We start from the raw sequence: 12,096 nt of genomic DNA, 5'->3' as shown, positions 1-12,096 counted from the left end.
GGTTGAAGGTGGGGGAGGGGGGGGGGGGGGGCCGGTACGGTTGGGCGCCGTCATGGCCAGGTGTTTGGGTGCCATCATGGCCGGAGAATTGGGTGCCATCATGGCCAGATGTTTGGGTCCCGTCCCACCCAGATGTTTGGGTCCCACCACATCTGGGCACCGAGGTCCCATCATGGCTGGACAACTGGGTGCCATCATGGCCAGGTGTTTGGGTCCCATCATGGCTGGAGAATTGGGTGCCATCATGGCCAGATGTTTGGGTCCCATCCCACCCAGATGTTTGGGTCCCATCACAGCTGGAGAATTGGGTGCCGTCATGGCCAGGTGTTTGGGTCCCATCATGGCTGGAGAATTGGGTGCCATCATGGCCAGATGTTTGGGTCCCATCATGGCTGGATGACTGGGTGCCGTCATGGCCAGATGTTTGGGTCCCGTCACGGCTGGAGAATTGGGTGCCGTCATGGCCAGATGTTTGGGTCCCGTCCCACCCAGATGTTTGGGTCCCATCACAGCTGGGCACCCGGGTCCCATCCCACCTGGATGACTGGGTGCCATCATGGCCAGATGTTTGGGTCCCACACCACATCTGGGCACTGAGGTCCCATCACGGCTGGACAACTGGGTCCCAGCGTGGCCAGATGTTTGGGTGCCATCACAGCTGGATGACTGGGTGCCATCGTGGCCAGATGTTTGGGTCCCACCACATCTGGGCACCGGGGTCCCCTCCCGCCCAGATGTTTGGGTGTCCACCCCCCCACCCCTCCCCCCCCAGGCCACCCAGGTTTCCCCCCCCCCCCCCATCCCCCAAAGACGCTCGTGCCCCGGTGTCCCCTCCCCCCCCCACCCCCACCCCCCCCCGGACACCGGGGGTCCCCGCCCCACCCCCCCGCCCCCCCCCATGGGTGCCCCTCCCCCCCCGCGTGTCGGTGTTGGTGTCTGTGTGTGATCGAGCTGGGAACGGGACCCCCCCCCTCCCCTCCCCCACCCCGGTACGACCGCCCGTGGGTGCCCCCCCCCCCCCCGCCCCTCCCCCCGCGGCCATGGGACCCCCCCCAGACCCATGGGTGCCCCCCCCCACCTGCGCCCATGGGTGCCCCCCCCCCCCCCGATGCCGGGGTCCCTGGGGGTGGGGGGAGGGGTGGGGGGGGTGGGGGAGGGGGCGGGGTCTCCGTGTCGCCCCTCCCCCCCCCGGGTTTTCCCGCCCTTTCGCGGCTTTTTTTTTTTTTTTTTTTTTTTTTTTAAAAACCCGGATGATAAAGATTGACAGGGCCGGGCGGCTCCGCCTCCTGGGGGCGGGGCGAAGGCGCGGGGGCGGGGCGAAGGCGCCTGGGGGCGGGGTTTGGGGCCGGGGGGCGGGGTTTGGGGCCCGGGGGCGGGGGTTTGGAGCCCGGGGGCGGGGTTTGGGGGCCCGGGGGCGGGGATTCGCGGCCCGGGGGCGGGGTTTTGGGCCTGGGGGCGGGGTTTGGAGCTCGGGGGCGGGGATTCGTGGCCCGTGGGGCGGGGCTTTTGCCTGGGGGCGGGGTTTTGAGCCCGGGGGCGGGGTTTGGCGCCCGGGGGGGCGGGGTTTGGAGCCCGGGGGGCGGGGCTTGTGGCGGTGGGCGGGGGCGAAGGGCGGGGCCGGGAAGCGAAAGCGAAAGCGGCGATGGCGGCGGGAGCGGCGCTGCGGCTGCTGCTGGCGGGTGAGGGGGGGGGGGGGCGACCCCGGGGACCCCCCCCAAACCCTGGGACACCCCCCCCCAGGGACCCCCCCCACTGCCCCCTCCCCCCCCCCCGGATCCCCCACCCCCCCCCCCGGGAACCCCCAGGGCCCCTCCCCCCCACGCCGGGAGCTCCCCCAATTGCCCCTCCCCCCCAGGGCCCCTCCTCCCCCAGGGCCCCCCGTGAACCCCCCCCCGGGCCCCTCCCCCCACCCTGGGACACCCCCCCCCCCCCCGGGCCCCTCCCCCCATCCTAGGACCCCTCCCAATGCCCCTCCCCCACCCTGAGACACACCCCCCCCCGGCCCCTCCCCCACCCTGACAGACCACCCCCAATGCCCCTCCCCCACCCTGGGACCCCCTTGCCCCCCCCCCATGCCCCCAAGGACCCTCCCCCACCCTGAGCCCCTCCCCCCGGCCCCTCCCCCAACCCGACAGACCCCCCCCCATGCCCCTCCCCTCCCTGGACCCCCTTGGACCCCCCAGGCCTCCCCCCAAACACTCTTGATCTCCCCCTCCCCCACCCAATGCCCCTCCCCCACTCTGCCTGCGGGGGTGGGGGGCGGCGGACGAGGGCGCCCCTCCCCCCCTGCCCTGCACCCTGCTGGGGGCCGGGGGGGGGTCCCCCAGCCCCCGCCCCCGCCGCTGCTGCGCCTGTGGGGGAGGGGCGCCCCGCCCCCCCCTCGGACCCCGACGCCCCCCGCGACGCGACTCTGATGTCATCTTCGATGTCACCGGTACGTCATAGCCCCCCCCCCCCCCCGGGTCGCTGTCACCCAGCCCTGCCCCACACGTGGGGGGGTCAGCACCCTCCTGCCCCACATGCGTGGGTCAGCACCCAGCTCTGCCCCACACATGGGGGGTCCCACACAGGGGGGTCCCACATATGGGGGTCAGCACCCTCCTGCCCCACACATGGGGGGTCCCACACAGGGGGGTCCCACACAGGGGGGGGGTCAGCACCCAGCTCTGCCCCACACATGGGCGTCCCTCACGCGTGGGGTCAGCACCCTCCCGCCCCACACATGGGGGTCCCACACATGGGGGGTCAGCACCCTCCTGCCCCACACATGGGGGTCCCACACATGGGGGGTCAGCACCCTCCTGCCCCACACGGGGGTCCCCACACATGGGGGTCCCACACAGGGGGGGTCCCACACAGGGGGGTCAGCACCCTCCTGCCCCACACATGGGGGTCCCACACAGGGGGGGGGTCAGCACCCAGCTCTGCCCCCACACATGGGCGTCCCTCATGCGTGGGTCAGCACCCCTCCCGCCCCACACATGGGGGTCCCACACATGGGGGTCAGCACCCTCCTGCCCCACACATGGGGGTCCCACACATGGGGGTCAGCACCCTCCTGCCCCACACGGGAGGTCCCACACATGGGGGTCCCACACAGGGGGGTCCCACACATGGGGGTCAGCACCCTCCCGCCCCACACGGGGGTCCCACACATGGGGGGTCCCACACAGGGGGGGTCCCACACACATGGGGGTCAGCACCCTCCCGCCCCACACGTGGGGGTCCCACACATGGGGGGTCCCACACAGGGGGGGGGGGTCAGCACCCAGCTCTGCCCCACACATGGGGTCCCCACACGTGGGGGTCAGCACCCTCCCGCCCCACACGTGGGGGGTCCCCACACATGGGGTCCCACACACACGGGGGGTCAGCACCCAGCTCTGCCCCACACATGGGGTCCCACACAGGGGGGGTCAGCACCCTCCCGCCCCACACGCGTGGGTCAGCGCCCTCCTCCCGCCCCGCAGACCCCTGGGGACGCCCTGGCCGCGGCCTGGGCCCCCCCACGGCGCCGCCCCCCACTGCGAGCTCAGCCCCACGACGCCCGCAGCCCGCGCCCTGGGCCCCCGCCGCTCCGCAGCCCCCCCGGCCTGGGGGGGCCCTGGTGGGTGACGACGCTGGCGACCCCACACCTACGGCGTCACCGCGCTGCTGCAGGGGCGGCCACGCCCCCGCCACCCACCCCCCCGCCGCCACCGCCGTCACCGGTAAGGGGGCCCCTGTCACCCGTGTCACCTCGTGTCACCTCGTGTCACCCGTGTCACCCTGTGTCACCCATGTCACCCCATGTCACCCTGTGTCACCCCGTGTCACCTCGTGTCACCCCATGTCACCCGTGTCACCTCGTGTCACCCCGTGGTCACCCCTGTGTCACCCATGTCACCCATGTCACCCTGTGTCACCCCGTGTCACCTCGTGTCACCCCGTGTCACCCGTGTCACCTCGTGTCACCCCGTGTCACCTGTGTCACCTCGTGTCACCCCGTGTCCCCTGAGCCCCCCACCCCCCCCTGTCCCCCCATCCCTCCATCCCCCCATGTCCCCACCCGTGTGTCCCCCTGTCCCCCTGTCCCTGTGTCCCCATGTCCCCCCATGTCCCCCCATCCCCATGTCCCCCCATGTCCCCATGTCCCCCCTGTGTCCCCCTGTCCCCATGTCACCCTGTCCCCCCCATGTCCCCATGTCCCCCATGTCCCCATGTCCCCTGTCCCCCCCATGTCCCCATGTCCCCTGACCCCCCCATGTCCCCCCCATGTCCCCATGTCCCCATGTCCCCATGTCCCCTGACCCCCCCATGTCCCCATGTCCCCATGTCCCCTGACCCCCCCCATGTCCCCCCATGTCCCCCCATGTCCCCCATGTCCCCATGTCCCCTGTCCCCCCCATGTCCCCCCATGTCCCCATGTCCCCTGACCCCCCCCATGCCCCCCCCGTCCGCCTCCCCCGCAGCGGCTCTCTCCGTCTTCACGGCGACGCCGGAGCTGGGGGGCTCCCCGGGCTCCCCCCTGGACCTGCACTGCGCCTTCGCCGCCGCCCCCGGCCCCTTCGCCCTGGAATGGCGGCACCGCCACCCGCGGCGCCGGCCGCCGCCTCCTCACCTACGACTCGGCCGCCGCCGCCGCCCCCGGTGGCCGCCCCGGGGGTGCAGCTCCTGCTGGGGACGACGGCGAGGGGGGTGCGGAGAGGTGACGCTGCGCCTGGCCCCGCTGGCCCTCGCCCACCGCAGGCACCTACGTCTGCGCCATCTTCCTGCCCCACGCCCAGGCCCAGCAGCTCCCCCTGCGCCATCGCCGTCCCCTCGGTCAGTGCCTATATGGGGGGGGGGGCAGGTCCCAGTGCCCCCCAGTGCCCCTATAGAGGAGAAGGGACAGGGCTGGGAGGGCTGTACTGGGCCTCAGATGTATAAGACAGGGCCATATAGATCATATCAGACCGGTCCGTGATCCTATAGGGGCCCTATAGGGGTGGGGGGGCAGGTCCCAGCATCCCCTGGTGCCTCCATAGGGGAAGGGATGGGGCTGGGAGGGCCGTACTGGGGCTCAGATGTATAGAACTGGGCCATATAGATCATATCGGACCGGTCCGTGACCCTATATGGGCCCTATAGGGGTGGGAGGAGGTCCCAGTATCCCCCATACGGGAAAGGACGGGGCTGGGAGGGTCGTACTGGGGCTCAGATGTGTAGGACAGGGCCATATAGATCATATCAGACCGGTCCATGATCCTATATGGGCCCTATAGGGCTGGGGGCAGGTCCCAGTATCCCCCATAGGGGAAGGGACGGGGCTGGGAGAGTCAAACTGGGGCCCAGATGTGTAGGACGGGGCCATATAGATCATATCAGACCGGTCCATGATCCTATATGGACCCTATAGGGCGGGGGGCAGGTCCCAGTATCCCCCATACGGGAAAGGATGGGGCTGGGAGCGTCATACTGGGGCTCAGCTGTGTAGGACGGGGCCATATAGATCATATTGGACCGGTCCGTGATCCTATAGGGGCCCTATGGGGCTGGGGGCAGGTCCCAGTGCCCCCCAGTGCCCCCATAGGGGAAAGGACGGGGCTGGAAGGGTTGTACTGGGGCTCAGATGTATAGGACAGGGCCATATAGATCATATCGGACCAGTCCATGGTCCTATAGGGGCCCTATAGGGGTGGGAGGAGGTCCCAGCATCCCCCAGTGCCCCTATAGAGGAGAAGGGACAGGGCTGGGAGGGCTGTACTGGGCCTCAGATGTATAAGACAGGGCCATATAGATCATATCAGACCGGTCTGTGATCCTATATGGGCCCTATAGGGGTGGGGGGGCAGGTCCCAGCATCCCCTGGTGCCTCCATAGGGGAAGGGATGGGGCTGGGAGGGCCGTACTGGGGCTCAGATGTATAGAACTGGGCCATATAGATCATATCAGACTGGTCCATGATCCTATATGGGCCCTATAGGGGTGGGAGGAGGTCCCAGTATCCCCCATAGGGGAAGGGACGGGCCTGGGAGGGTTGTACTGGGGCTCAGATGTATAGAACTGGGCCATATAGAGTGTATTGGACCAGTCCGTGATCCTATATGGGCCCTATAGGGGTGGGAGGAGGTCCCAGGGTTCTTCAGTGCCCCTATAGAGGGGAAGGGATGGGGCTGGGAGGGTCGTACTGGGGCTCAGATGTATAGAACTGGGCCATATAGAGTGTATTGGACCAGTCCGTGATCCTATATGGGCCCTATAGGGCTGGGGGCAGGTCCCAGTATCCCCCAGTGCCCCTATAGAGGGGAAGGGACGGGGCTGGGAGGGTCGTACTGGGGCTCAGATGTGTAGGACGGGGCCATATAGATCATATCAGACCAGTCCATGACCCTATATGGGCCCTATAGTGGTGGGGGCAGGTCCCAGTGTCCTCCAGTGCCCCCATAGGGGAAGGGATGGGGCTGGGAGGGCTGTACTGGGGCTCAGATGTATAAGACAGGGCCATATAGATCATATCAGACCGGTCCGTGATCCTATAGGGGCCCTATAGGGGTGGGGGGGCAGGTCCCAGCATCCCCTGGTGCCTCCATAGGGGAAGGGACGGGGCTGGGAGGGCCGTACTGGGGCTCAGATGTATAGAACTGGGCCATATAGATCATATCAGACTGGTCCATGATCCTATATGGGCCCTATAGGGGTGGGGGGGGGCAAGTCCCAGCATCCCCCAGTGCCCCTATAGGGGAAAGGAGGGTTGTACCAGGCCCCAGACGTATAGGCCCGGGCCATATAGATCACATCGCAACCGGTCCGTAACCCTATACGGACCCCCGGGACCCCGGGAGGGGGGGGGGAGGGGCGGGCGCTATGGGGGCACCCCAGCCCCATCGAGGGGGGCTATAGGGGGGTGTCCCCCTGGGGGGGGGGGGGGCTCTATAGGGGCTGCCCCCTATGGGGCTGGCGCTATAGGGGCTGCAGCGGCCGGGCCCTATAGAATCAGGCCGCTGTCCCCTCCCCCCCAGAGCCGCCCCAAGGTGACGCTGAGCCCCGCGCCGCTCGCTGGTGGTGGCCCCGGGCTCGGTGGCCGAGCTGCGGTGCGAGGCCTCGGGCTACTTCCCCCTGGACGTGGAGGTGCGGTGGCTGCGGGCGGGGCCGGCGGCAGCGGGAAGGCGGTGGCCGTGGGGAAGGCGGCCGGCGAGAGCTGGAGCTCGGGCCACCGGCGGGGCCCCGGCGGCACCTTCAGCCGCAGCAGCGGGCTGCGCGTCGGCCCCGCCCGGCCCCGCCAGCACGGCGACGTCTACCTCTGCGTGGTGACGCACCCGGCGCTGGCCGCCCCCCCTGCGGGTCCAGAGCCGGCTGGAGGTGGCCGGTGAGCGGGGGGCGGCGGGGGCGGCGGGGACAGCGGGGACGTTGGGGGCATTGGGGACATCGGGGACATCGGGGGCGTCGGGGATGTTGGGGATGTTGGGGACATCGGGGGCGTTGGGGACATCGGGGACGTTGGGGGCGGCGGGGGGCGGCGGGGACATCGGGGACACCAGGGACGTTGGGGATGTTGGGGACATCGGGGGCGTTGGGGACGTTGGGGGCGTTGGGGACATCGGGGACGTTGGGGACATGGGGGATGTTGGGGGCGTTGGGGACGTTGGGGACGTTGGGGACATTGGGGACATTGGGGACATTGGGGGCATTGGGGACATCGGGGATGTTGGGGATGTTGGGGACATTGGGGGCGTCGGGGACGTTGGGGCGTCGGTGACATCGGGGCCATTGGGGATGTTGGGGACATCAGGGACGTTGGGGACGTTGGGGGCGTTGGGGACATCGGGGACATCAGGGACATTGGGGATGTTGGGGGCATTGGGGGCATTGGGGGTGTTGGGGATGTTGGGGACGTTGGGGACGTTGGGGACACCGGGGACGTTGGGGGCGTTGGGGGCATTGGGGACATCGGGGACATCGGGGACGTTGGGGACGTTGGGGGCATTGGGGGCATTGGGGGTGTTGGGGACATTGGGGACGTCGGGGACATTGGGGACACCGGGGACGTTGGGGGCGTTGGGGGCATTGGGGACATCGGGGACATCGGGGACGTCGGGGACGTTGGGGGCATTGGGGGCATTGGGGGTGTTGGGGATGTTGGGGACGTCGGGGACGTTGGGGACATCGGGGACGTTTGGGGCGTTGGGGACGTTGGGGGCACTGGGGACGTTGGGGGCGTTGGGGACATCGGGGACGTTGGGGACGTTGGGGACATCGGGGACGTTGGGGCGTTGGGGGCATTGGGGGTGTTGGGGACGTTGGGGACATCGGGGACGTCGGGGGCGTTGGGGGCATTGGGGGCATTGGGGGTGTTGGGGACGTTGGGGACGTTGGGGACGTTGGGGGCATTGGGGACGTTGGGGACATTGGGGGTGTTGGGGACGTTGGGGGCGTCAGGGACGTTGGGGGTGTTGGGGACATCAAGGACATCAGGGACAGCGGGGACGTTGGGGATGTTGGGGACATTGGGGACGTTGGGGCGTTGGGGACATTGGGGACGTTGGGGGCATCGGGGACATTGGGGACAGCGAAGTGTTGGGGACACCGGGGACGTTGGGGACATTGGGGGCGTTGGGGGCGTCGGGGACATTGGGGGCATTGGGGACATCGGGGACGTTGGGGGCGTTGGAGATGTTGGGGACGTTCGGGACGTTGGGGACACCGGGAACATTGGGGGCGTTGGGGACATTGGGGACGTTGGGGACATTGGGGACATTGGGGACGTTGGGGACGTTGGGGACATCAGGGATATTGGGGGCGTTGGGGGCGTCGGGGACATCAGGGCCGTTGGGGACGTTGGGGACATTGGGGACGTTGGGAGCGTTGGGGACATTGGGGGCGTTGGGGACATTGGGGATGTTGGGGTGTTGGGGACGTTGGGGACATTGGGGGCGTCGGGGACATTGGGGGCGTTGGGGACATCAAGGACATCAGGGACAGCGGGGACGTTGGGGATGTTGGGGACATTGGGGACGTTGGGGACGTCGAAGCATTGGGGACATCAGGGACGTTGGGGACATTGGGGGCGTCGGGGACATTGGGGGCATTGGGGACGTTGGGGACATCGGGGATGTTGGGGGCGTTGGAGATGTTGGGGACGTTGGGGATGTTGGGGACACCGGGGGCGTTGGGGGCATTGGGGACATTGGGGACGTTGGGGGCGTTGGGGACGTTGGGGACATCGGGGACGTTGGGGACATTGGGGGCGTTGGAGATGTTGGGGACGTTGGGGACGGTGACATGGGGGACGTCAGGGACGTTGGGGACATTGGTGACGTTGGTGACCTCGGGGGGGGGGGGGGGGGGGATTGAAGATGGGGACGGCGAGGGACGGCGGGAGCAGGGCTGGGGCCACCAGGGCCACCAGGAGCAGGGCTGGGGCCACCAAGGGACCCTAGGACTGGGGTTGGGGCCACCAAGGGCCAGCAGGAGCAGGGTTGGGGCCACCAGGGCCATGGCTGGGGCCACCAAGGGACATCAAGACCAGGGTTGGGGCCACCAAGGGCCACCAGGGCCATGGCTGGGGCCACCAAGGGACATCGGGACCAGGGTTGGGGCCACCAAGGGACCCTAGGACTGGGGTTGGGGCCACCAGGGCCATGGCTGGGGCCACCAAGGGACATCGGGACCAGGGTTGGGGCCACCAAGGGACCCTAGGACTGGGGTTGGGGCCACCAGGGCCATGGCTGGGGCCACCAAGGGACATCGCGACCAGGGTTGGGGCCACCAGGGCCACCAGGAGCAGGGCTGGGGCCACCGAGGGACCCTAGGACTGGGGTTGGGGCCACCAGGAGCAGGGTTGGGGCCACCGAGGGACCCTAGGACTGGGGTTGGGGCCACCAGGGCCACCAGGAGCAGGGCTGGGGCCACCAAGGGACCCTAGGACTGGGGCTGGGGCCACCGAGGGCCAGCAGGGCCCGGGGGCGGTGGCCGAGGTGTCCCTGTCCCCAGGGGCGGCGGGGCCGGGCGTGGAGGACGCGGTGGGGCTCGGCCTGGTGGCCTTCGTCCTCGGCGGCCTCTGGCTGTGGCTCGGCCCCGCCCGTGAGTGGCTCCTGTCCCCCTGTCCCCCTGTCCCCAAGCCCCCTGATGTCCCCAAGCCCCCCCCTGTCCCCTTGTCCCCCCTGTCCCCAAGCCCCCCCACAGCCCCATGGCCCCCTCCTTGTCCCCAAGCCCCCCTGTCCCCATGTCCCCCCTGTCCCCAAGCCCCCCCCCAGCCCCATGACCCCCTCCTTGTCCCCAAGCCCCCCCGTCCCCATGTCCCCAAGCCCCTTGATGTCCCCAAGTCCCCCACCTCCCCCAGGTCCCCCTCCTTGTCCCCATGTCCCCAAGCCCCCCATGGCCCCCTCCTTGTCCCCAAGCCCCCCCCATGTCCCCAAGCCCCCCCCCCCCCGATGTCCCCCTGTCCCCGAGGGTGGCAGCCCCTGACCCCCCTCTCTCCCGCAGGCCGGCGCCCCGAGCCGGACCCCAAGGTAACGTCCCCGCGTGTCCCCATGTCCCCGCGTGTCCCCACGTCCCCGCGTGTCCCCATGTCCCCATGTCCCCACACGTCCCCACGTCCCCACACGTCCCCACGTGTCCCCACGTCCCCGCGTGTCCCCATGTCCCCGCGTGTCCCCACATCCCCACACGTCCCCACGTGTCCCCATGTCCCCACACATCCCCACATGTCCCCACTGTCCCCATGCGTCCCCGCGTGTCCCCATGTCCCCACGCGTCCCCACGTCCCCACTGTCCCCATGTGTCCCCGCGTGTCCCCATGTCCCCACACGTCCCCTCTGTCCCCGCATGTCCCCATCCCGTGTCCCCACTGTCCCCATGCGTCCCCACGTGTCCCCATGTCCCCACGTGTCCCCATGCATCGCCACTGTCCCCATGTCCCCACATGTTCCCGCTGTCCCCATGTGTCCCCACGTGTCCCTGCACGTCCCTGTCCCCATGTCCCCACACGTCCCCATGTCCCCACGTGTCCCCACTTTCCCCATGTGTCCCCGCGTGTCCCCATGTCCCCGGTCCCCACGTGTCTCTGCGTGTCCCCGCTGTCCCCCGATATCCCCGCATGTCCCCATGTCCCCGCTGTCCCCACCTGTCCTCATGTCCCCACATCCCCGTCCCCACTGTCCCCACCTGTCCCCGCTGTCCCTGTGTGTCCCCATGTGTCCCCACATCCCCATGTGTCCCCACTGTCCCCCCGCGTCCCCACTGTCCCCATATCCCCACATGTCCCCATGTGTCCCCACTGTCCCCATGTCCCCACACGTCCCCACGTCTGTGCTGTCCCCACACATCCCCACTGTCCCCATGTCCCCACGTGTCCCCATGTCCCCACGTGTCCCCACCTGTCCTCATGTCCCCACGTGTCCCCTGTCCCCATGTGTCCCTGTGTGTCCCCACTGTCCCCCCATATCCCCGCGTCCCCACGTGTCCCCGCTGTCCCCACGTGTCCCCATGTCCCGTGTCCCCGCGTGTCCCCACTGTCCCCCATGTCCCCACGTGTCCCCATGTCCCCCCATGTCCCCATGTCCCCACTGTCCCCCCATGTCCCCACGTGTCCCCATGTCCCCACATGTCCCCATGTCCCCACATGTCCCCATGTCCCCGCGTCCCCCCCGTCCCCCCCTCACCTGTCCCTGTCCCCCCCAGAAGACGCAGTGAGGCGACGCTGGAGCCCGGTGCCACCGGCGGCCGAATAAAGGGGTCCCCAAACCCTGGTGCTGCGTCCCCGTGTCCCCACGTCCCCCCGTGTCCCCCCGTGTCCCCCGGCTGTGGGTCAGCGCCCCCCATCTGTGGGTCTGAGCCCCCACCCGTGGGTCAGAGCCCCCCACCCGTGGGTCAGAGCACCCATCTGTGGGCCAGAGCCCCCCACCCGTGGGTCAGAGCCCCCATCTATGGGTCAGAGCCCCCACCTATGGGTCAGAGCCCCTACCCATGGGGCTGAGCCCCCCACCTATGGGTCAGAGCCCCCCACCCGTGGGTCTGAGCCCCCCATCCATGCATCAGAGCCCCCATCTATGGGTCAGAGCCCCCCACCCATGGGTCAGAGCCCCCCATCTATGGGTCAGAGCCCCCCACCCGTGGGTCAGAGCCTCCATCTGTGGG

General features: G+C 69.3%; 1 protein-coding gene across 1 annotated transcript; it reads left to right on the top strand.

Moving 5' to 3' along the window:
* Positions 1-2,425: 2,425 nt before the first annotated feature.
* TAPBP (TAP binding protein) lies at positions 2,426-11,708 on the top strand (the record flags this gene model as incomplete). Its single annotated transcript, XM_082339246.1, is given in 16 exon segments — positions 2,426-2,434; positions 3,471-3,632; positions 3,634-3,681; positions 3,683-3,710; positions 4,452-4,570; positions 4,572-4,625; positions 4,627-4,661; positions 4,663-4,726; positions 4,728-4,803; positions 6,928-7,016; positions 7,018-7,104; positions 7,107-7,292; positions 7,294-7,327; positions 9,952-10,041; positions 10,444-10,469; positions 11,641-11,708. Coding segments are annotated over 16 exon segments (1,119 nt in total). The 3' UTR covers positions 11,653-11,708.
* Positions 11,709-12,096: the final 388 nt, after the last annotated feature.

The sequence above is a fragment of the Platalea leucorodia genome (genome assembly GCF_965183815.1).
Source record: "Platalea leucorodia genome assembly, contig: HAP1_HAP1_SCAFFOLD_621, whole genome shotgun sequence".
NCBI lineage: Eukaryota > Metazoa > Chordata > Aves > Pelecaniformes > Threskiornithidae > Platalea > Platalea leucorodia.
The sequence above is the reverse complement of the archived record's forward strand: the minus strand, read 5'-3'. Positions and strand labels throughout refer to the sequence as shown.